The sequence below is a fragment of the Cherax quadricarinatus genome, chromosome 49, assembly GCF_038502225.1.
Source record: "Cherax quadricarinatus isolate ZL_2023a chromosome 49, ASM3850222v1, whole genome shotgun sequence".
Taxonomy (NCBI): Eukaryota; Metazoa; Arthropoda; class Malacostraca; order Decapoda; family Parastacidae; genus Cherax; species Cherax quadricarinatus.
Window position 1 is genome coordinate 8,502,606 of NC_091340.1, and position 26,257 is coordinate 8,528,862.

The 26,257-nt window shown below is 43.8% G+C and overlaps 1 protein-coding gene across 3 annotated transcripts in view; it reads right to left on the reverse strand.

Moving 5' to 3' along the window:
• LOC128697021 (D-beta-hydroxybutyrate dehydrogenase, mitochondrial) overlaps positions 1–26,257 on the reverse strand; it is a 76,086-nt gene that overhangs the window by 47,677 nt on the left and 2,152 nt on the right. The window contains exons 1-2 of one of the 3 annotated variants that reach the window (XM_053788525.2): positions 13,142–13,297; positions 4,049–4,227 (exon numbers count right to left, since the gene is read on the reverse strand). In XM_053788525.2, the coding sequence (XP_053644500.1) occupies positions 4,049–4,213 (165 nt within the window). In that variant the 5' untranslated portion in view covers positions 4,214–4,227; positions 13,142–13,297. Of the gene's footprint in view, positions 1–4,048; positions 4,228–6,004; positions 6,049–13,141; positions 13,298–26,257 lie in introns of those variants that run through there. The other 2 variants (XM_053788526.2, XM_070095177.1) reach the window with 2 other exon arrangements.

Genomic DNA, 26,257 nt, shown 5'->3' on the forward strand with positions numbered 1-26,257 from the left:
TTATTCCTTTAGCACGCATTTTGTGCGCTATTACGCCATGGTCACACTTGTCGAAGGCTTTTGCAAAGTCTGTATATATTACATCTGCATTCTTTTTGTCTTCTAGTGCATTTAGGACCTTGTCGTAGTGATCCAATAGTTGAGACAGACAGGAGCGACCTGTTCTAAACCCATGTTGCCCTGGGTTGTGTAACTGATGGGTTTCTAGATGGGTGGTGATCTTGCTTCTTAGGACCCTTTCAAAGATTTTTATGATATGGGATGTTAGTGCTATTGGTCTGTAGTTCTTTGCTGTTGCTTTACTGCCTCCTTTGTGGAGTGGGGCTATGTCTGTTGTTTTTAGTAACTGTGGGACGACCCCCGTGTCCATGCTCCCTCTCCATAGGATGGAAAAGGCTCGTGATAGGGGCTTCTTGCAGTTCTTGATGAACACAGAGTTCCATGAGTCTGGCCCTGGGGCAGAGTGCATGGGCATGTCATTTATCGCCTGTTCGAAGTCATTTGGCGTCAGGATAACATCGGATAGGCTAGTGAGTGATTTTCGTGTGCAAGTTCGGTACTAGTCCCTCTAGGATTTTCCAGGTGTATATAATCATGTATCTCTCCCTCCTGCGTTCCAGGGAATACAGGTTCAGGAACCTCAAGCGCTCCCAGTAATTGAGGTGTTTTATCTCCGTTATGCGCGCCGTGAAAGTTCTCTGTACATTTCCTAGGTCAGCAATTTCACCTGCCTTGAAAGGTTTTTACTTTACTGCCCGTGCTTCACATTCTTTAAAATTACGGTGCTCACCAAGTCCAAGGCTGAGGGGCTGCAGTCTTCCCATCATGCCCTTGAATTTGTGCTGATAAAGCCACTGGAGGGCGAAACGTTTAAAAATAAAGATACCTAGATGTTGCACATGTATCTAATTCTTCATTAAGGTGTTGAGTCCCTTAGCCCTGATAGATGTTCGGCCCTTTAGCCTTCATCAAGGCTGAGGAACTGAATGCCAGTCAAGGCTGAAGGACTGATTACCTCGAGTTACCTCGTCACTTCTTCCTTCTTCACTATATATTAATGTATCGAACACAAAAAAAGCTGATTGGCGAAACGTCTCTTTCGGTAAAGGCTTTGATAGTGCATGTTTGGAGAGGTTTTTCCTACTCCCGGAGCCCGCCCCTGGGTCAGGCTTGTCTGGTCAACTAGGTCGTTGCTGCTGGCGGTCCAGGGTCAGTCTTGGCTGACCAACCAGGTTGTTGTTGCCGGTGACCCTGGGTCAGTCTTGTCTGGTCAACCAGGTCATTGCTGCTGGCGGCCCAGGGTCAGTCTTGGCTGACCAACCAGGTCGTTGCTGCTGGTGACCCTGGGTCAGTCTTGTCTTGTCAGCCAGGTCGTTGCTACTTGTTGACCTGGGTTAGGCTTGTCTGGTCAACCAGGTCGTTGTTGCTGGTGACCCTGGGTCAGTCTTGTCTTGTCAGCCAGGTCGTTGCTACTTGTTGACCTGGGTTAGGCTTGTCTGCTCAACCAGGTCGTTGCTGCTGGTGACCCTGGGTCAGTGTTGTCTTGTGAACCAGGTCGTTGCTGCTGGTGACCCTGGGTCAGTGTTGTCTTGTGAACCAGGTCGTTGCTGCTGGTGGCCTTGGGTCAGTCTTGACTGACCAACCAGGTTGTTGCTGCTGGAGTCCCTGGGTCAGTCTTGTCTGGTCAACCAGGTCATTGCTGGTAGATAAGACACATAGGCAACATTTAGGCAACTTTATTCCGAAACGTTTCGCCTACACAGTATGCTTCTTCAGTCGAGTACAGAAAGTACTGCCTACTTTCTGTACTCGACTGAAGAAACCTACTGTGTAGGCGAAACGTTTCGGAATAAAGTTGCCTAAATGTTGCCTATGTGTCTTATCTACCAACCTGTCGGTATTGTATACCATTTGATAATCACCCAGGTCATTGCTGCTGGTGACCCTAGGTCAGGCTTGTCTGGTCCACCAGGTCGTTGCTGCTGGCGGCCCAGGGTCAGTCTTGTCTGGTCAACCAGGTTATTGCTGCTGGCGGCCCGATGGCCCACATATCCTTCACAGCCTGGTTGATCGGGCACTTAGTGGAGGTACTTGGGAAGTTTCCTCTCGAGAAACATGTCCCGGAAGTGTTTCCGATGTATCTGCTGGTAAGATGTTGAACAGTCCGGGTCCACGCATGTTGATACAGTGATACAATGTAACTTCTTCCAATCAAAACGAGTCTTCTCACCACCAAATAATAATGGATGCCAAAATCTGGGCAACCTGCTCGACGACTGATACCCAACTTGTGGCTGGGTGAGGAGTATATCATGTAAGCCGGAGACAGAACTAACCTTCTGTCAAGAGCTAAGCCTTACTACCATCCATTCCACAGGCGCTCTATGGCCTCAACGGGTTTAGCGCTTCCCCATTATAAAGCATAACAATAATAATAATAATAGATACGAAGGATATATACCATACATACACCGTGAGGTAGTTTGTTACCATTTTGTCCTAGGCACATGTCGATTAGACACTAGGCCTGTTGTATATGAGTGCATATGTACTCACCTATTTGTGGTTGCAGGGGTCGAGACTCAGCTCCTGGCCCCGCCTCTTCACTGACCGCTACCGTGTCCCCCCTCCCTGCTCCATGAGCTTTATCATAGGTGTGTGTGTGTGTGTGTGTGTGTGTGTACTCACCTATTTGTGGTTGCAGGGGTCGAGTCTTAGCTCCTGGCCCCGCCTCTTCACCGGTTGCTACTGGGCCCTCTCTCTCCCCGCTCCATGAGCTTTATCAAACCTCGTCTTAAAACTGTGTATGGTTCCTGCCTCCACTACGTCATTTTCTAGGCTATTCCACTGCCTTACAACTCTATGACTGAAGAAATACTTCCTACTATCTCTCTGACTCATTTGTGTCTTCAACTTCCAACTGTGGCCTCTTGTTTCTGTGTCCCCTCCCTGGAACATCCTGTCTTTGTCCACCTTGTCTATTCCACGCAGTATTTTATATGTCGTTATCATGTCTCCCCTGACCCTCCTGTCCTCCAGTGTCGTCAGGCCGATTTCCCTTAATCTTTCTTCATAGGACATTCCCCTTAGCTCTGGAACTAACCTTGTCGCAAACCTTTGTACTTTCTCTAGTTTCTTGACGTGCTTTATCAAGTGCGGGTTCCAAACAGGTGCTGCATACTCCAGTATGGGCCTGACATACACGGTGTACAGTGTCTTGAATGATTCCTTACTAAGGTATCGGAATGCTGTTCTCAGGTTTGCCAGGCGCCCATATGCTGCAGCAGTTATCTGATTGATGTGTGCTTCCGGAGACATGCTCGGTGTTATACTCACCCCAAGGTCTTTCTCCTTGAGTGAGATTTGCAGTCTTTGGCCACCTAGCCTATACTCTGTCTGTGGTCTTCTGTGCCCTTCCCCTATCTTCATGACTTTGCATTTGGCAGGATTAAATTCGAGAAGTCATTTGCTGGACCAGGTGTCCAGTCTGTCCAGGTCTCTTTGAAGTCCTGCCTGGTCCTCATCAGATTTAATTCTCCTCATTAACATCACATCATCTGCAAACAGGGACACTTCTGAGTCTAACCCTTCCATCATGTCGTTCACATATACCAAAAATAGCACTGGTCCTAGGACCGACCCCTGTGGGACCCCGCTCGTCACAGGTGCCCACTGTGATACATCATTACGTACCATGACTCGTTGTTGCCTCCCAGTCAGGTATTCTCTGATCCATTGCAGTGCCCTTCCTGTTATATGCGCCTGATGCTCTAGCTTCTGCACTAATCTCTTGTGTGTGTGTGTGTGTGTGTGTGTGTGTGTGTGTGTGTGTGTGTGTGTGTGTGTGTGTGTGTGTGTGTGTGTGTGTGTGTGTGTGCGTGCGCGCGCACACACACTCGCCTAATTGTGGTTACAGGGGTCGATATTTTAGATATTGAAATATTCCCGACTTGTGGTGTAGTAAATAGGTTTTAAACCCCCATTAACCAACCAGTGACAATACGAAGATGTGTTACATAGCAAAACTTTCCCCAAAGCGACTTCTCACCGTGAGTGTGGAGAGAGTGAGCGAGGCGGCAGCAGTGAGGAGCCAGACAGCAGGGAACACAATGTAAGGGCAGCATATATTCAGGACATGCAGCGAGGCAGCAACCACGCCACTTACTAGACCCCAGAACACCACATCTCCCGTCCTGTCGTAGCTCCAAGCCATACCCGCTCTTCAAGCTGTGTAAATGGAGAGTTCTGTTAGATTTAAAGAATTACTACTACACTTGGGTCATTAAGACTGCAATCCACCCGTACTACATTAAGAATAAGGTTTATTAAAGTGTAAATTAAATAGTTTCCCCGTGAAAACAGAGAGAATTTCACCTAGCACTAGTCATCAGATGACTGACAGAAATGATGAACTGGCAAAGGCATAATATGCCTGCAAAGAGGGAATAGATTAGGCTTTTGGGCTGCATCTAGTAGTTTGAGGACAATACGAAAAGAATTTCAACTGAACTTCAATGACTTGAGAGTGAGTGTGACACCAGTCAGTCCACCTATCATCACTATCATGCAGGAGCCACATGGCTATAGTGTTTCCAACAGTATCAGCAGAGTCTTGGATGTCACTACTACCAGGCTCCGGCTGGGTTACACCCTCCCCCCAGTGGGGAGCCACTGCCGGGTCACCACATGGAGAAGACCCGGACCAGGACCCGTCCTGGCGAACATACTTGTACCTGGCTGGGTTACAAGTACCTGTGGGAAGTTAAATCACCACCTGATGAAGACAACTAAATGTAAACTTCGTCAGAGGAACTAATGTCGCACTTAGTGTCGTTATCTGCTGAAATACGCTAAAATTAATGAATTCAGAAACAACTCCGTCACATATGTTCAAGAACTGTCAAAAGAGTGTACACACAGCGACACATTACCATTCTGAAAATATAATACCCTTCGTCTACTTTAAATAACGCACTTGCTAAAATATGAGGTGTCGGGGATGAGGAGGCATAAAGTTTATATTATAGGTAATCACTAAATAATTACAGGGATGGATGTCAAGAAGAAGGGAATGAAATAGAGATATGACTGGAAATGGCGTGGTAATTGGTGAATGGGTCGTCTGTTGTTAATAATCCTGAGAACCGCATATAATAATAAACAAGAAATAGTAACTAGACAGTAATGATCAGTTGATAATGCCACAATATAAGAATATATTTTATTGCCAGTCTGGGTGAAATGAAAATACACATCCACAAATAACAAAAAGGCACAATACCGTGACTGGAACGATACACAAATAACCCGCACATAAAAGAGAGAAGCTTACGACGACGTTTCGGTCCGACTTGGACCATTGACAAAGTCACACTTTGTCAATGGTCCAAGTCGGACCGAAACGTCGTCGTAAGCTTCTCTCTTTTATGTGCGGGTTATTTGTGTATAATATACACATCCACAGCTGTTTGGAATAAACCTAGCAGTTTGTACATAATAGTCTTTACTTAAAAATCAGTTTGCACTTAACATCAGTTTGTACTTAAGTGGTTTGCACTTAACAGTGGTTTGTACTTAACAGTTTATAGTTAACAGGCCCAATAAGTTACCAAATAAGTTATTCTCCCTGTGTTATTTCCCTTACATTATCACAAAACCTTTAAAGGCATAAATAAAATCACCTAGCCACTATAACACACCTAATACATATTCACAAAGAATAAAAAGGCACAATACTGTAACTAGTTAATGGTACAAGTCGGAGCAGAACGTCATAAGTTAGAATCTCTTGATTACTGGTTATCCGTATATTATAATCACATTTGTTATCTGTACCTATATTTACAAATTTATTAGGACCCAAGGCAAGCATAAACCTTCTTGCGTTACAATACTATGATCACAACTTACACACTCATCTCTTAGAGTGCAGCTTCAGGGATGCTGCAGCCTCTTTCCCAGATATATAGAGACTCCACCTCCTAAGATGGAAAAATATCCTCACCTCAATCCTAGACTGAGGTAATGGTGCCAAACCAGAGCAGAAGTGATCCATGCCCTGCCGCTGCCAACGATGACTAGAGCTGTACTAAAAAAATACACTTATTTATCACACACACACACACACACACACACACACACACACACACACACACACACACACACAGTGAAGAGGCGGGGCCAGGAGCTCGGACTCGACCCCTGCAACCTCAACTAGGTGAGTACAACTAGGTGAGTACACACACACACACACACACACACACCTAACATAAATAAAAACTTATAACAATAAACAGCTAATAACTAGCTTCCTAACCAATGACAAAATAACCCATAGCCTCGGAGAGGTTGTGATAATGGGAGCTTTCAACTAGAGACAGATTGAATGGAGCAATTTGACAGGAAATTTAGAATCAAGTGACTTTCTTGATACGATTCAGGATTGTTTTTTAAAACAGTTTGTGACAGAGCCAACTAGAGGAAATAACCTCCTTGACTTGGTTCTTGCCAGTAGGGAAACACTAATTAATAATCTTGAGGTTAATGATGAGCTTGGGGAAAGTGATCAAAAATCACGCAGTTTTAATATATCATGGAATTCCCCTAATAATGGCAATCAAGTCTCTGTTCCTGACTTCCGCTTGGCTGATTTCATAGGACTGAAAAATTACTTGGGTGGGCTGAACTGGAATGACCTGACTATGGGTCAGGTAGGTGGTGATGGTTGCCGATATGACATTTTCCAGAGCATAGTTCTAGCTGCTCAGAGAACTTACGTTCCAAATAAGGAAATCAGATCAAGCAAAAATGATCCTAAATGGATGAACAATAGATTAAAACATCTCACTGGTCAAAAGAGAGGCATATATAGGCAAATCAAAAGAGGAGAGGGGCAATCAAGTAATCAATATATTCAGTTAAAGAGAGAAATAAAAAAGGGAATAAGAAAAGCAAAAAGAGATTATGAGGTTAAAGTTGCAAGAGAATCGAAGACTAACCCAAAAGGATTCTTTCAGGTATACAGAAGTAAGATCAGGGACAAGATAGGCCCACTCAAAAGTTACTCGGGTCAGCTCACAGACAGTGATAAGGAAATGTGTAGAATTTTTCACACATACTTCCTCTCAGTTTTTACTCAGGAAGATACCAGCGATATTCCAGAAATAATAAATTATGTAGAACAGGATGATAATAAACTATGCACGATTAGGGTCACAAGTGACATGGTCCTTAGGCAAATTGATAAATTAAAACCTAACAAATCCCCAGGAGCTTAGCAAACCTCTGGCTAATCTTTTCAATATATCACTACAGACTGGCATGGTGCCAGATAAGTGGAAAATGGCAAATGTGATACCTATTTTCAAAGTAGATGACAGGTCCTTAGCTTCGAACTATAGACCAATAAGCCTAACCTCCATTGTGGGAAAATTTATGGAATCAATAATTGCCGAGGCAGTTCGTAGCCACCTTGAAAAGCACAAATTAATCAAAGAATCTCAGCATGGTTTTAGAAAATGGCGTTCCTGCCTTACGAATTTATTAACTTTTTTTCACTAAGGTATTTGAGGAGGTAGATCATGGTAATGAATATGATATTGTGTATATGGACTTCAGTAAGGCTTTTGACAGGGTCCCACATCAGAGACTATTGAGGAAAATTAAGGCACATGGAATAGGAGGATTTTTTTCCTGGATAGAGGCATGGTTGACAAATAGGCAGCAGAGAGTTTGCATAAATGGGGAGAAATCAGAGTGGGAAAGCGTCACGAGCGGTGCTCCACAGGGGTCAGTGTTGGGCCCCCTGTTGTTCACAATCTACATAAACGACATAGATGAGGGCATAAATAGCAACATTAGCAAGTTTGCTGATGACACCAAAATAGGCCTTCGAATTCATTCTGACGAGGACATTAGAGCACTCCAGGAAGATTTGAATAGACTGATGCAGTGGTCGGAGAAGTGGCAGATGCAGTTTAATATAGACAAATGCAAAGTTCTAAATGTTGGACAGGAAAATAACCATACCACATATAAACTAAATAATGTCGATCTTAATATTACGGATTGCGAAAAAGATTTAGGAGTTCTGGTTAGCAGTAATCTGAAACCAAGACAACAGTGCACAAGTGTTCGCAATAAAGCTAATAGAATCCTTGGCTTCATATCAAGAAGCATAAATAATAGGAGTCCTCAGGTTGCTCTTCAACTCTATATATCCTTGGTTAGACCTCATTTAGATTATGCTGCACAGTTTTGGTCACCGTATTACAGAATGGATATAAATGTGTCTTAATTTCATCTTGTCGGTATTATATACCATTCTTGTACTACTACTACTACTACCACCACCTCTTCCTGCCTATATATAGCCGTCCTGCTCCACTTCTGGTTAGTGTGACTTTGTAAATGGTCCATGTCAGACCGAAACGTCGTCGTAAGCTTCTCTCTTTTATGTGCGGGTTATTTGTGTATCGTTCCAGTCACGGTATTGTGCCTGTTTTGTTATTTATGGATATAAATGCTCTGGAAAACATACAAAGGAAGATGACAAAGTTGATCCCATGTATCAGAAATCTTCCCTATGAGGATAGACTGAGGGCCCTGAATCTGCACTCTCTAGAAAGGCATTGAATTAGGGGGGATATGATTGAGGTGTATAAATGGAAGACAGGAATAAATAAAGGGGATGTAAATAACGTGCTGAAAATATCTAGCCTAGACAGGACTCGTAGCAATGGTTTTAAGTTGGAAAAATTCAGATTCAGGAAGGATACAGGAAAGCACTGGTTTGGTAATAGAGTTGTGGATGAGTGGAACAAACTCCCAAGTACAGTTATTGAGGGTAAAACGTTGAGTAGTTTTAAAAATAGGTTAGATAAATACATGAGTGGGTGTGGGTGGGTGTGAGTTGGACCTGACTAGTTTGTGCTACTAGGTCAGTTGTCGTGTTCCTTCCTTAAGTGAATGTGACCTGCCCTGACTAGGTTGGGGCATTGGCTTAAGCTGGTAGGAGACTTGGACCTGCCTCGCATGGGTCAGTAGGCCTGCTGCAGTGTTCCTTCTTTCTTATGTTCTTAGGTTCTTAAAAAATCGCCGATATATCACTACCTCTACTTTAAAACCGAGTAATTTACAATCAGAACCATACTACGAGCATCAGAGCACCACGTCAGTACATAATCCTCTCCCAAAACAGTCAACTCGCAAAAATCACTATAGATAACATTATTTCACTGGACCTCGACACATCCCTCTTGTAATTCATTAAATTAGCAATAATTCTGTTACTCTACAACCACCCATATACTCTCGCAACCTTCTCTGATCTTCATAGAATAGGTCTACCCTCATATAATGCAATATTGTAACTCGTACTAATGAAAATAATAACTTCATAAAATATAAACAACATCTTGGCAACAAAACATGGCTAAAATATATACCAAATGCTCTTAAACAAATATAACTGCTCATATCATATATATTTCATTAATAATAATGTAATTAATAAATCCTGCACTCTTATGTTATATTACAAAGTTAATATAATCGAAAACCACACAAGAGCCACAATGAAATATATTTTGCAAATGAATTCATGTATGCATAAATAACTCGTTACGATTGTAACCGGATATAAACATGTGAATTACCACTGTAACTTAGTTATCGAAGCTTTGGGGCCCAGTTCCTGGATCCATTATGTGCCTCTGTAATGTTGAGGTACAGTTCCTGGATCCATTATGTGCCTCTGTAATGTTGATGTACAGTTCCTGGATCCATTATGTGCCTCTGTAATGTTGAGATACAGTTCCTGGATCCATTATGTGCCTCTGTAATGTTGAGGTACAGTTCCTGGATCCATTATGTGCCTCTGTAATGTTGATGTACAGTTCCTGGATCCATTATGTGCCTCTGTAATGTTGATGTACAGTTCCTGGATCCATTATGTGCCTCTGTAATGTTGAGATACAGTTCCTGGATCCATTATGTGCCTCTGTAATGTTGAGGTACAGTTCCTGGATCCATTATGTGCCTCTGTAATGTTGAGGTACAGTTCCTGGATCCATTATGTGCCTCTGTAATGTTGAGGTACAGTTCCTGGATCCATTATGTGCCTCTGTAATGTTGAGGTACAGTTCCTGGATCCATTATGTGCCTCTGTAATGTTGAGGTACAGTTCCTGGATCCATTATGTGCCTCTGTAATGTTGAGGTACAGTTCCTGGATCCATTATGTACCTCTGTAATGTTGAGGTACAGTTCCTGGATCCATTATGTGCCTCTGTAATGTTGAGGTACAGTTCCTGGATCCATTATGTGCCTCTGTAATGTTGAGGTACAGTTCCTGGATCCATTATGTGCCTCTGTAATGTTGAGGTACAGTTCCTGGATCCATTATGTGCCTCTGTAATGTTGAGGTACAGTTCCTGGATCCATTATGTGCCTCTGTAATGTTGAGGTACAGTTCCTGGATCCATTATGTGCCTCTGTAATGTTGAGGTACAGTTCCTGGATCCATTATGTGCCTCTGTAATGTTGAGGTACAGTTCCTGGATCCATTATGTGCCTCTGTAATGTTGAGGTACAGTTCCTGGATCCATTATGTGCCTCTGTAATGTTGAGGTACAGTTCCTGGATCCATTATGTGCCTCTGTAATGTTGAGGTACAGTTCCTGGATCCATTATGTGCCTCTGTAATGTTGAGGTACAGTTCCTGGATCCATTATGTGCCTCTGTAATGTTGAGGTACAGTTCCTGGATCCATTATGTGCCTCTGTAATGTTGAGGTACAGTTCCTGGATCCATTATGTGCCTCTGTAATGTTGAGGTACAGTTCCTGGATCCATTATGTGCCTCTGTAATGTTGAGGTACAGTTCCTGGATCCATTATGTGCCTCTGTAATGTTGAGGTACAGTTCCTGGATCCATTATGTGCCTCTGTAATGTTGAGGTACAGTTCCTGGATCCATTATGTGCCTCTGTAATGTTGAGGTACAGTTCCTGGATCCATTATGTGCCTCTGTAATGTTGAGGTACAGTTCCTGGATCCATTATGTGCCTCTGTAATGTTGAGGTACAGTTCCTGGATCCATTATGTGCCTCTGTAATGTTGAGGTACAGTTCCTGGATCCATTATGTGCCTCTGTAATGTTGAGGTACAGTTCCTGGATCCATTATGTGCCTTTGTAATGTTGAGGTACAGTTCCTGGATCCATTATGTGCCTCTGTAATGTTGAGGTACAGTTCCTGGATCCATTATGTGCCTCTGTAATGTTGAGGTACAGTTCCTGGATCCATTATGTGCCTCTGTAATGTTGAGGTACAGTTCCTGGATCCATTATGTGCCTCTGTAATGTTGAGGTACAGTTCCTGGATCCATTATGTGCCTCTGTAATGTTGATGTACAGTTCCTGGATCCATTATGTGCCTCTGTAATATTGAGGTACAGTTCCTGGATCCATTATATGCCTCTGTAATGTTGAGGTACAGTTCCTGGACCCTTTATGTGCTTCTGTAATGTTGAGGTACAGTTCCCGGACCCATTATGTGCTTCTGTAATGTACAGTTCCTGGACCCGTTATGTGCTTCTGTAATGTTGAGGTACAGTTCCTGGACCCATTAGGTGCTTCTGTAATGTTGAGGTACAGTCCCTGGACCCGCTATGTGTTTCTGTATTGTTGAGGTACACTCCCTGGACCCATTATGTGCTTCTGTAATTTTGAAGTACAATTCCTGTACCTGTTATATGCCTCTGTAATGTTGGGGTACAGTCCCTGAACCCATTATGTGTTTCTGTAATGTTGAGGTACAGTCCCTGGACCCACGGTGTCAGGTGGCCTGGTGCCAAAGCTCTCGCTTCAAACGCTGAGGGCCCGGGTTCGATTCCCGGCAAGGGTGAAAACATTGGGAGTTTTTCCTTACACCGGTTGTCCATGTTCACCCATCAGTATAAATGGGTACCTGGGTGTTAGTCGACTGGTGTGGGTCGAATCCCGGGACAAAATTGACCTAATTTAACTGAAATGCTCTGCATAATAAGCGGCTTTCTATATAGTATGTCACTGATGTCAGCTAGGACTGTATATGTGCCTCTAATGCTGAGTTACAGCCCCTGGACCCATTATATGCTTCTAATAAATAACAAAAAGGCACAATACCGTGACTGGAACGATACACAAATAACCCGCACATAAAAGAGAGAAGCTTACGACGACGTTTCGGTCCAAGTCGGACCGAAACGTCGTCATAAGCTTCTCTCTTTTATGTGCGGGTTATTTGTGTATATGCCTCTAATATTTTAGCCACAACCCATACGAAAGTTATGGGGTACATAAAACTATGAAAATAATTAATAATTATAATAATTGCAAGATTAGTTAAACTAGCAGTAACGTCACTATAGGAGCTGTGACTCGACCACTGGAGCCTAATATAGGCAAGTACACGATTAATTTATAATATACACAGCAAAGCTAGGTTAAATCTACGTCACATAATACCGCTGTAGTTGTGGTAGCCTGCAACGAGTAATGTATACTCCCACGGAACCTTCCTGAGGCGTAATACCCAGAAGAATATTATCGTATGGTAAAAAGGTGCGAGGTGTTTCCTGGATGTGATGTAGTGAGGCAGTAGTCTAGAACTACCATGGTGTGTAGTTAGTGAGGCAGTAGTCTAGAATTACCATGGTATGTAGTTAGTGAGGCAGTACGCTAGAACTATCATGGTATGTAGTTAGTGAGGCAGTACGCTAGAACTATCATGGTATGTAGTGAGGCAGTGCCTAGAACTACAGCGCCTTTCTATATAGCAGTAAGTCATTGATGTTAGCTAGGTCTGTATACCTTGTACATGTACTTGTAGAAATAATAATAATTTTTATGGTATGTATTGGGTGACGCTTTAACCGACGCTAACACATCAGTCACCCAACCACTCATTTCCACTCCAGTTCCTACAGTCTTTCAGCCTTTCTTCTAGTCGCTACAGTCTACTCGCCTTTCTTCCAGTTCTCTTGGGAAGGACCTATCCTACAGTCTACTCATCTCTCCTCACTACAGACAGAATAACAAGAGAAACATGGCTAGTTTATATTACCCCTCTTTAACTATCTTGTACAACAATATAGCACACACCTCTGGTGTTCCAGTGTAACTATCACGTACAATAGTGAAACACTAAACTGGCTGGTTCCACAATGTAGTTATCTCAGAGAGCTGTGTAGCAGGACACTGATGTTGTATCCTGTGTTCTAAACTGCTGTCCTTGTCCCTCCCACAACAGTCAGCTGATAGTAATACTGATGTACTGACACACTCCCCATCACAACAGTCAGGTCACGGCCGCACCAATAGCGGTACTGATGTACTCTCACTGCGCCAGGATCTTGCTGACAGTCCCTCTTGAATAGTTGAACTCTAGTCGCTGCAGGATCCTATAAAAGTCATCCCCTTATCGCATAAACCCAGCCCCTCTACATAAACAGAGATGTGTAGAGGGTGTCTGTGGGTTATGACTGATTTTAGATTAATGATTCTTGTCAAGTCAGTTATGGAATTTAGCCCAGAAGCCTGCCATCTCATTTCTACCTGAATTCGTCCTCTAGTTTACACATAGTTATGTTGAGCCGGTTGCAAATAATGATCTCTGGCGATAGGAGGGAAGCAGCAAGATCCAGAGGTATAAGGAATGCGCATTCAATGATAATACTTGGGTAGTAGGTACTTAGTGGAGTGTGGGAGCGGCTGTACATCTGTGGACACCTGAGATACTCGAGTCAGGTGCAACTACCTGGTACAGTAGCGAGATAGTGTTGTAATGTGTTATCAAATGATAGAGCACTTCACTGCATAACGGCTGTCACAGAATCAGTCGTCCTAACACTAGGCTATTAATAAACAGACACTTAGCAGAGTTTCGTGCACCCAACCGTTCACCCACTATAGTTACGTGAGACTGGTTGGGTAGGCAGTAACTGAACACTTGCCAAGCCAGGGTACTCATGGCTGGCTGGAACAAGAGCCCACTGCTTACAATTGTGTAGGCTGTAGGAGGTAATGTAGACGCTATGCTAGATTAATCAATGTCTAACTCCAACTTAGCTTAAATACGTATAAGTAGTAGTGTATAATACATTAAGCTATGGAGGTTTCACTGCTAGATTAAATCTTACATATTAAGAGTGTATGTAGAATGTGGCAACCCCAAGTAGGCATACATGGGTCTGCTCGTCCCCCCCCCCCCCAAACTTGGGGAGGTTTTAAAGGTCTGGGAAATCAAGCCTGTGTGATTTTCCACAAGAGAACTGCATCCCTGTATACCATTAGCCCAGTTCCCTCTACCTCAGTGATCCAGGAAACTTATTTACGTATGCTATAAGCTCAGCATCCTCTACGTCAATACACACAAAAGGAATAGTACAGAGTGCTGCATACGTTTAAAGTGCAGTTAAATTCAGCATTGAAGATTTGAAGTCAGTCGGAAGAAGCATTCACTGAGATCCATCAGCTCTGTCAGTTTCACACCAACCAGAAGATGCATTCTTTAGTTACCGCTCATTTATCACTAAGTTTGAAGCCGATCGGATGAGGCATTCCCAAATTACCTTATCAAAATCAATAATCACAGTTTTTTAATAAAATTGACAAATTGCGCCTACACAGCCTATGAGTAATCTAAAACATTATAATGCGGCAGAATCTGCGGTTTGAAGGCGATCATAAGAACCATTCTTCAGTTTTTCACCTATTCTCTATGGACCTGCTCCGCCTGGGTCAGTAGACCTGCTGCAGTGTTCCTTCTTTCTTATGTTCTATATATTATTCCTCCTCCCCTGTTATTCCTGCCTGCCCTTCTCGTAGCACTGCTCGTACGTAGGTATCCCTCAAGGTACCCTTCACAGGAGATATCCTTCAAGGTATCCATCACAGTAGGTATCCCTCAAGGTATATCTCAGTAAGTAAGTAAGTAAGTTTATTCAGGTATACACAAATACAGTTACATAGAATTATCATACATAGCAGCATATGTGTAGACAACCTGGGATAACCCAAAAAAGTCAGACAGTGACTTATTTCCATTGGGGTCCTTTATTTCCATTGGGGTCCTTTATTTCCATTGGGGTCCTTTATTTCCATTGGGGTCCTTTATTTCCATTGGGGTCCTTTATTTCCATTGGGGTCCTTTATTTCCATTGGGGTCCTTTATTTCCATTGGAGGTTAGCCCTCAAAGTACACCTCACACATCTATCACGATATCTCTCGAGATATTCTTCACAGGTATACCTCTCGGGGGAGGTATCCCTCACAGGAAAGTAGTCAGGTATTTCTCAACAGACAGACTGCAACCTCAGAATATAAATTAAACTATATAAAAAAGTGCGACCAGCATAAGAGAGATATTCTAGTGAAATTCATTAGGGATTTGCCGGTACTTCCGGCTCGGGTCTTCTCCAGATGGCCACCCGGCGTCTAGTAAAATGTTTTATATGTATGTGGAAGCGCTAAACCCGCAGCAATCATACTGCGCCTGGAGAATGGGAGATAGTCAGGTTTGAACCAAGGGACGGGTAACTCCCGGTTCTCGGATTATCAGCATTAAAACTCCCTCCTGGGGGAGGTTGTCACCCCATGCCCCTCCTGGGGGAGGTTGTCACCTCATACCCCTCCTGGGGGAGGTTGTCACCCCATACCCCTCCTGGGGGAGGTTGTCACCCCATACACATCCTGGAAGTTGTGCAAGAAAGGTATAAAATACCGACAATATGAAAGTTAAGACACATGTGCAACATCTGGATATCTTTATTGTAGACGTTTCGCCATCCAGTGGCTTTATCAATACAGATTCTAGGACATAATAGGAAGACAGTAGAACTATATACAAAAGATGAGGTAATCAGTCCCTCGGCCTTGGAGTTAGTGTTCACAGCATCGTGGTGGAGGAGAATCTGGAGCAAAGGCAAGAAGACTGGCGGTTATATAGGCCTTTGCTCCAGATTCTCCTCCACCACGATGCTGTGAACACTAACTCCAAGGCTGAGGGACTGATTACCTCATCTTTTGTATATAGTTCTACTGTCTTCCTATTATGTCCTAGAATCTGTATTGATAAAGCCACTGGATGGCGAAACGTCTACAATAAAGATATCCAGATGTTGCACATGTGTCTTAACTTTCACATCCTGGAAGGTGGTTGTCACCCCATACACATCCTGGGGGGTTGGTTGTTACCCCATACACATCCTGGGGGGTTGGTTGTTACCCCCATACACATCCTGGGGGGTTGGTTATTACCCATACACATCCTCGAGGGAAGTTGTCACCCCATACACATCCTGGAGGTTCAGCTCCACGGAGCTAAACACTTCTCCAGGCTGAGAGACTGACCACCTCAAATACTCTTTCTCCAAGGATGAGGGACAGATTCCATCATCTTCATTTCATTACTACACCCGCTGCCTCTATATTAGAGTGAGGAAATCTACTGTGTAGGCGAAACGCATATGACAACATCATATGCTGTTCCTCTTTATGTGCGTGTTATTTGAGTACTGTTGTCTACCTACTAGCCAGGGTAAGCCAGTGGTCTCACTACTTGGGCTCTTCTCAATTTAACATAATTTTTTAAATTAAATTGATATTTTTCCCTATCCTTTTTTTCATGAAGGAACTCTTCGATGTCGACACCATTCTTGGGTTCCATTCCTCACACTGAGAAAGAAAACACTAATATCGTCATTGTGGAAGATTAGACGAGACCAGCTCCTGGGTGTGGGAGTAGAAGATCAGATGAGACCAGCTCCTGGGTGTGGGAGTGGAAGATCAGATGAGACCAGCTCCTGAGTGTGGGAGTGGAAGATCAGATGAGACCAGCTCCTGAGTGTGGGAGTGGAAAATCAGATGAGACCAGCTCCTGGGTGTGGGAGTAGAAGATCAGATGAGACCAGCTCCTGGGTGTGGGAGTGGAAGATCAGATGAGACCAGCTCCTGAGTGTGGGAGTGGAAGATCAGATGAGACCAGCTCCTGGGTGTGGGAGTGGAAGATCAGATGAGACCAGCTCCTGAGTGTGGGAGTGGAAGATCAGATGAGACCAGCTCCTGGGTGTGGGAGTGGAAGATCAGATGAGACCAGCTCCTGAGTGTGGGAGTGGAAAATCAGATGAGACCAGCTCCTGGGTGTGGGAGTAGAAGATCAGATGAGACCAGCTCCTGGGTGTGGGAGTGGAAGATCAGATGAGACCAGCTCCTGAGTGTGGGAGTGGAAGATCAGATGAGACCAGCTCCTGAGTGTGGGAGTGGAAGATCAGACGAGACCAGCTCCTGAGTGTGGGAGTGGAAGATCAGACGAGACAAGCTCCTGAGTGTGGGAGTGGAAGATCAGATGAGACCAGCTCCTGAGTGTGGGAGTGGAAGATCAGACGAGACCAGCTCCTGAGTGTGGGAGTGGAAGATCAGACGAGACCAGCTCCTGAGTGTGGGAGTGGAAGATCAGACGAGACCAGCTCCTGAGTGTGGGAGTGGAAGATCAGACGAGACCAGATCCTGGGTGTGGAAGCGACCTTGGCCACACTTCTCAGCACTGGTCAGACTTGCATGTCAAGCAGAAGCACTGACCAAAATTTTTACGATCAACGTTGCCTTCACGTCTCGCAGGTCAGGTGTCTAGTAATTCACTGATCAGTGTCTGGTTCGTGTGCTAATGTGACGGTATGCAGTTTAGGGCATTTTTTTTGGTTAAAACGTTTCGCTCATCTTCCCCTCTGTGTTTCTCCCACCATCTTCGTGGAATCCTTCTCCAGAAATTTTAAGACAGGCCTACTGACCCATGAAAAATGGTATGCTGATACTGACACGATATGGATAAAAGACATGTCCTGACCAAGTGTCTTTTTTCTACACTACTGGCCCGTAGCAGGCAGGTCATTCTCAAGCCCACTAAAAGAAATATTCACCCAACCCATTTTCAATGCTATACAAGGAATAAGCTTTGATAACCCTATGAACTCATGTGCAAGTCCCACTCAAATCTAACCATTCTCACTCATGTATTTATTTAACCTATATTTGAAGCTACCCAAGGTTTCAGCTTCAATAACCTTACTAGGCAGACTATTCCACTCTTCGACTACTCTGTTTCCAAACCAGGGCTTTCCTATATATTTTCTAAATCTAAACTCATCCAATCTGAATTCATGATTTCGAGTTCTTTCTCGAAGGGATAGATTCAGGACCTTACTTATACTTCGTTGTACATGATTTGTATATAATGTAGATAAGGGGAAGAATTAGGCACATATGCAACATCTTCAAGATTCTTGTTAAATTAGACACATGTGCAACTCTTGGGTATCTTTATTGAGGAAACGTTTCGCCACACAGTGGCTTCATCGGTCCATATGCCGTATTCTATTCGAGATTGATGGACTGACCACATCGACTCAAGGCTGAGGGACTGATTACCTCATTCTCCTCCTGTTCTTCAAGTTTATCCTTTATATGGACTGATGAAGCCACTGTGTGGCGAAACGTTTCCTCAATAAAGATACCCAAAAGTTGCACATGTGTCTAATTTAACAACGTGTCGGTTCTTTGAACCATTCATCTACAATCTTCAAGATTCTTGAAGACTCCGGTGCTCCTCACCAACATCAACACTGAGGGACTGACTACCTCATCTTTTGTATATACTTCTACATTCTTCACATTATGTCCTTGTATTGTACTGATGAAGGGACAAATGTTATGGTGATACCGATAAAATGTGGAGAAAGACACTTATGTACAGTTCAGGATATTTATTAAAGGAAACGTTTCGCCACGAGTGACTTCTTCAGTCCTAATACAGAGGAAACTAGGAAAACGAGTATATATAGTGGTAGTAGTAATGGTAGTAGTAGTGGTAGTAGTAGTGGTAGTAGTAGTAGTGGTAGTAGTAGTGGTAGTGGTAGTAGTAATGGTAGTAGTAGTGGTAGTAGTAGTGGTAGTAGTAGTAGTGGTAGTAGTAGTGGTAGTGGTAGTAGTACTCGTAGTAGTAGTGGTAGTAGTAGTAGTAGTGGTAGTAGTAGTGGTAGTAGTAGTGGTAGTAGTAGTGGTAGTAGTAGTGGTAGCAGTAGTGGTAGTGGTAGTAGTAGTGGTAGTAGTAGTGGTAGTAGTAGTGGTAGTAGTAGTGGTAGTAGTAGTGGCAGTAGTAGTGGTAGTAGTAGCAGTAGTAATAGTAAGCAGTAGTGGAACTAATATGGTACTGATAAAACCACTGGTTGACGAAACGTCTACAAATATAGATACCCAGATGTTGCGCATGTGTCTAATTCTTTATTTTATTTATATCAGAAGTAATCAAGGTCCCAGGACCGAAACGTTTTCTAATTAATATATCCCAGTGTTTGCTCAAGTGTCTTCCTAAATCAATTAATCGGTATGTATTAAAAACAAAGGTTTGTACCATATCTCTGTTTATGTCCAACTTCTCTTTCCAATCAGGTCTCAAAAGAGAGATTCTCTCGAACTTTTGAACCCTGCCCACGGGTATTTTATTATTAATTATTATAAAAATAAGCTCTAAACCACCAGGGTTATACACAGGTATTCTAAGAAATTGTCTGACTAGTGATTCATCCTCAGTGCTATGACATCTTTCTTCTCAATAGTTAGCTCCATCCGAACACTGGTGAGGACGGGTCTACCCACAGTTTAACAGTTTATCACACTCCTTTTACACAAATAACCTGCACATAGATGCTTACAGAGACGTTTCGGTCCAACTTGGACTATTTACAAAATCACATTTCTTTTCTTTGTCCCCAGAATAGGTGGAGTCATCTAGGAAAAGCCAGGTATCCGAGACCTGTCATATCCTCGTCTTCCTCTGTTATTCTCTGTATTGGACTGAGGAAGTGACTGGCTGGCGAAACGTTTCCTAAATAAAGATATCCAAATGTTGCACAAGTGTCTCATTCTTCAACTTGTCATATCATTAAAGTCTCAGAATAGAGAGAGAGAGAGAGAGAGAGAGAGAGAGAGAGAGAGAGAGAGAGAGAGAGAGAGAGAGAGAGAGAGAGAGAGAGAATGTCTTTCTCAGAGACAGAAAATATGACGAAATAGGCTTATTTCACCTCTCCAATTTTTCCCCTTAAAATAACTGAGAATTAGGATTATCTAAGAGTGTCCTACGTTTTCAGACTATATCTTAACCTATAAATCTATCTCAAGGATTACAACACTCAAAATACACACACACACACACACACACACACACACACACACACACACACACACACACACACACACACACACACACACACACTGCAAAGGAAGATTGGGCAGCACAGCTCACAAAAAGGGAACATGAATGGGAAAAGAAACTAGAAGAACTTAGCATGAGAATGGAAGAGAGGATAGTAATGGAAAGCAGGAAGTGGGAGGTGCAAGTCAAAGCAGCAGAGGCCAGGATACAGAGTTTAGAAGAGGAACTGAAAAATCTGAAACAGCCTAAAGAACTAAAGAACATTTTGGGACTGACAACAGAGACTGCTACCTCAGTCACAAATAAGGGGACTGTAGGGAAAGAAGGGGCAAAACTGCATGTAGAAGCTCTATCAGAGGAGACTGTAGTAAATGAAACAGCTAAGATATATGTGGAGGCCCTAACAGACCACAGCAGAGCCCAGGGAAAGCCAAGAAGGGAAAATGACAGGCCACTGAGCCCAAGTACATTAGCTAGTGAAACTGAAGAAAGGAAAGCTGCAATGGAGGAAATCAAATTGAATGAGGGGATGCACAGGGATATGCAGTGGGAGAATGAAAGGGTGAGGTCAGTCTTTGTGTATGGGCTCCAGGAAGTTGAAGGGGAAACATATGAAGCAAGAAAACAAGGGGAAAAAAAAGCAATTGAAACCATCATGAAAGCAATAGGAGAAGATGACATGACCCAGCTGGAAAATTTTCGGAGAATAGGGGGGTTTGTAAAAAAAAAAGAACCCGGCCAGTGAAAGTGACCTTCAAGGCAGAGTCGACTCGGAACAGGATCCTGCAGGAGAAAGCACGATTAAGGGACATGCCAGTATACAGGAAGGTGTATCTCGACCGCGACAGAACACAAGCAGAAAGGCAGAAACTGAGAGAGATGGTACAAAGGCGAAAGGAGGAAAGAGAGGGGTTGGAGAAGACAGACAGGAGATCCCAGACACAGGAAGATCAAATACAGCCTCCCTCACAACTTCCTATAGTAGCCTTACAACCAGGTAAACCCAAGTGCAACCAAACACTCTAAACCAAAACACCCATGCCACATCCAATGCCCCCACCCACTGCATTACAAACTCCACCCCCACAGCAACCACCCATAGTTCCTTATCAGGTCCCCCACTTCCCCAACCCCAATACACCTCCCAGACCACAATCTTAGAAAAGAAGTTGAAGGTGTGGTATACAAATGCAGATGGAATAACAAATAAGTATGAGGAGTGGCACGAAAGAATCAAGGAGACATCCCCAGACATAATAGCACTCACAGAAACAAAACTCACCAGAATAACTGATTCAACCTTTCTATCCGGATATCAAATCCTCAGGAAAGACAGAGGGAGGAAAGGGGGAGGAGGAGTTGCACTGCTCTTTAAAAACCAGTGGGGGTTTAAGAAAATGGAAGGAATGGATGGCACGGGCGAAAGGGACTACTTAGTAGGAACAATCCAGTCTGAGGGACATAAGGTGATAAATGCAGTAATGTACAACCCACCACAGAACTGCAGGAGGCCAAGAGAAGAATACGATGAGAGCAACAGAGCAATGGTCGACACACTAGCCGAGGTGGCCAGGAGAGCACACATGGGGGGGAGCAAAGTTACTAGTTATGGGTGATTTCAATCACAAGGAGATTGACTGGGAAAACCTGGAGCCCCATGGGGGTCCCAAAACATGGAGAGCCAAGATGATGGATGTGGTACTGGAAAACCTCATGCATCAACATGTTAGAGACACTACCAGAGAGAGAGGAGAGGATGAACCAGCAGGACTGGACCTTGTATTCACCTTGAGTAGTTCTGACATCGAGGATATCATGTATGAAAGGCCCCTGGGAGCTAGTGATCATGTGGTTCTGTGCTTCGACTACATAGTTGAGCTCCAAGTGGAGAGAGCAGCAGGAATAGGGTGGGAAAACCAAACTACGAAAGGGAGAACTACTCAGGCATGAGGAACTTCTTTCAAGACATTCAGTGGGAGAGGGAACTGACAGGAAAACCAGTACAAGAAATGATGGACTATGTGGCAACAAAATGCAAGGAGGCAGAGGAGAGGTTGGTTCCCAAGGGAAACAGAAATAATGGGAAGAACAGAACGAGTCCTTGGTTCACCCAAAGGTGTAGGGAGGCAAAAACTAGGTGTACTAGAGAATGGAAAAGGTACAGAAGACAGAGAACTCAGGAAAATAAAGAGATTAGCCGAAGAGCCAGAAACGAATATGCACAGATAAGAAGGGAGGCTCAGCGGCAATACGAAAATGACTTAGCATCGAAAGTCAAGACTGACCCGAAGCTGTTGTACAGCCACATCAGGAGGAAAACAACATTCAAGGACCAGGTAATCAGACTGAGGAAGGGTGATGGGGAATTCACAAGAAACGACCGGGAGGTATGTCAGGAGCTCAACACGAGATTTAAAGAAGTATTTACAGTGGAAATCCAGGAAATCAGAGCAGGGGGGTACACCAGCAAGTGCTGGATGAGGTACATATAACCAAGGAGGAGGTGAAGAAACTGCTATGCGAACCTGACACCTCAAAGGCGGTGGGACCAGACATCTCTCCATGGGTCCTTAAAGAGGGAGCAGATATATTGTGTGTACCATTAACAAAGATCTTCAACACATCATTTGAAACTGGGCAACTCCCCGAGGTATGGAAGATGGCAAATGTAGTCCCAATTTTTAAAAAGGGAGACAGACATGAGGCACTAAACTACAGACCTGTATCACTAACGTGTATAGTATGCAAGGTCATGGAGAAGATCATCAGGAGGAGAGTGGTGGAGCACCTGGAAAGAAACAAGTGTATAATTGACAACCAGCATGGTTTCAGGGAGGGAAAATCCTCTGTCACAAACCTACTGGAGTTTTATGACAAGGTGACAGAAGTAAGACAAAAGAGAGAGGGGTGGATCGACTGCATTTTTTTGGACTGCAAGGCCTTCGACACAGTTCCTCACAGGAGGGTACTGCAAAAGCTAGAGGATCAGGCACACATAACAGGAAAGGCACTGCAATGGATCAGAGAATACCAGACAGGGAGGCAAGAACGAGTCATGGTACGTGACGAGGTGTCAGAGTGGGCGCCTGTGACAAGCGGGGTTCCACAGGGGTCAGTCCTAGGACCTGTGCTGTTCTTGGTATATGTGAATGACATAACGGAAGGGGTAGACTCAGAAGTGTCCTTGTTTGCGGATGATGTGAAGTTAATGAGAAGACTCAAATCGGATGAGGCTCAGGCAGGACTACAAAGAGACCTGGACAGGCTACAAGCCTGGTCCAGCAACTGGCTCCTTGAGTTTAACCCTGCCAAATGCAAAGGCCTGAAGATTGGAAAAGGGCAAAGAAGACCGCAGACACAATATAGTTTAGATGGCCAAAGTCTGCAAACCTCACTCAAGGAAAAAGATCTGGGGGTGAGTATAACACCGAGCATATCTCCTGAGGCGCACATCAATCAGATAACTGCTGCAGCATAGGGGCGCCTGGCAAACCTAGGGATAGCGTTCCGATACCTCAGTAAGGATTCGTTCAAGACTCTGTATAGCATTTACGTCAGGCCCATACTGGAGTATGCAGCACCAGTTTGGAATCCACACCTAGTCAAGCACGTCAAGAAATTAGAGAAAGTGCAAAGGTTTGCAACAAGACTAGTCCCAGAGCTACGAGGATTGTCCTAAGGAAAAAGGCTGAGGGAAATCGGCCTGACGACACTGGAGGCCAGGAGGGTCAGGGGAGACATGATAACGACATATAAAATACTGCGCGGAATAGACGAGGTGGACAAAGACGGGATGTTCCAGAGATGGGACACAGACACAAGAGGTCACAATTGGAAGTTGAAGACTCAGATGAATCAAAGGGATGTTAGGAAGTATTTCTTCAGTCACAGAGTAGTCAGGCCGTGGAATAGCCTAGAAAGTGATGTGGTGGAGGCAGGAACCATACATAGTTTTAAGGCGAGGTATGATAAAGCTCATGGAGCAGGGAGAGAGAGGACCTAGTAGCAATCAGTGAAGAGGCGGGGCCAGGAGCTATGAATCGACCCCTGCAACCTCAAATAGGTGAGTACACACACAACAACAACAACAACAACAACAACAACAACACAATCTTTACCACCATTAGCAGTGTCCACTTTCACGTTATTGTTGTGGTTAATGGTAAAGTGGTTTCTGAGAAAGAAGAGGTAAGATACATGACAGTCCAGGGAAGGTAAAAGTAGCTCCAGTTCCTGGAATCACGAGCCCCTCACCAGCTGCTAGGTGTTGTCCTTGACCGGAGTGACAGTGAAGTCATGGCTGCTATGTACCATACAGCTGATACGCATTATTGTATTTCCTATAATAATAATAATAATCAAGTTGACCAGTTAGTAACAGGAGGTAGTCAGGTAGTCACCAGCTCCTGGCTACCTGCTCTTACTAGATAGTCAACTCTTTTTTATTAGTAGAAGCAGTTTATTATTATTTACAAAAGAATCACTACATTGATACATGTTTAACAGTAACTAGTCAACTCTGAGCACTTACCTTGTCACACATCTTAACTGGCCTCTCATGTAACACATTTTAAACACTAAAGATCCGTATAACATGGAACATTGTGGCACAAATATCAATGCCATTTAGTGTAGAGATGGATGGCAGGGTCATCAACTCTGCCACCTACCTGTACACAAACAATAATGCATTAATCCCTGCAACAGTGAGTTTGTTGAAGTAATTTTGGACATTTAGAGAAATGTGAGGAAGGATGACTAGCATGGAGTATAAATCTGAGGTGAAGGGAGCGAGGGGAAGATCTTTTCTAGGAAAGGTTAGAGGGTGCGGGTAAAGGAGGTATAATATACTAGGAGCTTCTGTATACAAGTGGCGTGTGTGAGCGAGTTAGACACGAGTGGAAAGTTTTTTTTTTTCAGACTTTACGTGCTGTTGGCGTGAGAGCAAAGAAACATTTATGCAGGGATTCAGGAAAAGCAATGGATTAGTCGGAGGCGGAAAGTACAGTGCCTGCACCTCTGGTGTAAATAGTGGGACCCACAGCCTCGGAGAAGTGGATAAAAAGGCTTCAAGGATAAATATCTGGAAGAATATCCATTTCCCCTACCACCCCATCTTTTCATTTTTTTTTTACCAATAGGAATATTTTATTATTACACACACACAAACACACACACACACATACACAAACCCATACACACACACACACACACACACACACACTCACACTCACTCACTCACTCACACACACACACACACACACACACACACACACACACACACACACACACACACACACACAGACTCAAACACAAACTCACACACACACACACACACACACACACACACACACACACACACACACACACACACACGCACACACACACACACACACAAACACACACACTCATACACAAACTCACACACACACACACACACACACACACACACACACACACACACACACGCAGGAACCATACACAGTTTTAAGACGAGGTTTGATAAAGCTCATGGAGCGGGGAGAGAGAGGGTCTAGTAGCAACCGGTGAAGAGGCGGGGCCAGGAGCTAGGACTCGACCCCTGCAACCACAAATAGGTGAGTACAAATAGGTGAGTACACACACACACACACACACACACACACACACACACACACGTACTCATATACAACAGGCCTAGTGTCTAATCGACATGTGCCTAGGACAAAATGGTAACTAACACACACACACACACACACACACACACACACACACACACACACACACACACACACACACACGTACTATAAGACTCACATATAGGTGAATGCACGCACAATATGCCATAGGCATGTAAAGAAGTATTATTTTAGTCTGAGGCTGGTTGAAGACTGGAGGAGGTTAATACGCAGTTGCGAGAATTAATTTTATGAGGACACAGAGAGTAGAAGTCAAGGTCTGGAAATATGCTGGATAAATACGCGAGTGGGAATACCTGGAGTATACCTAGAGAGGGTTTCGGGGGTCAACG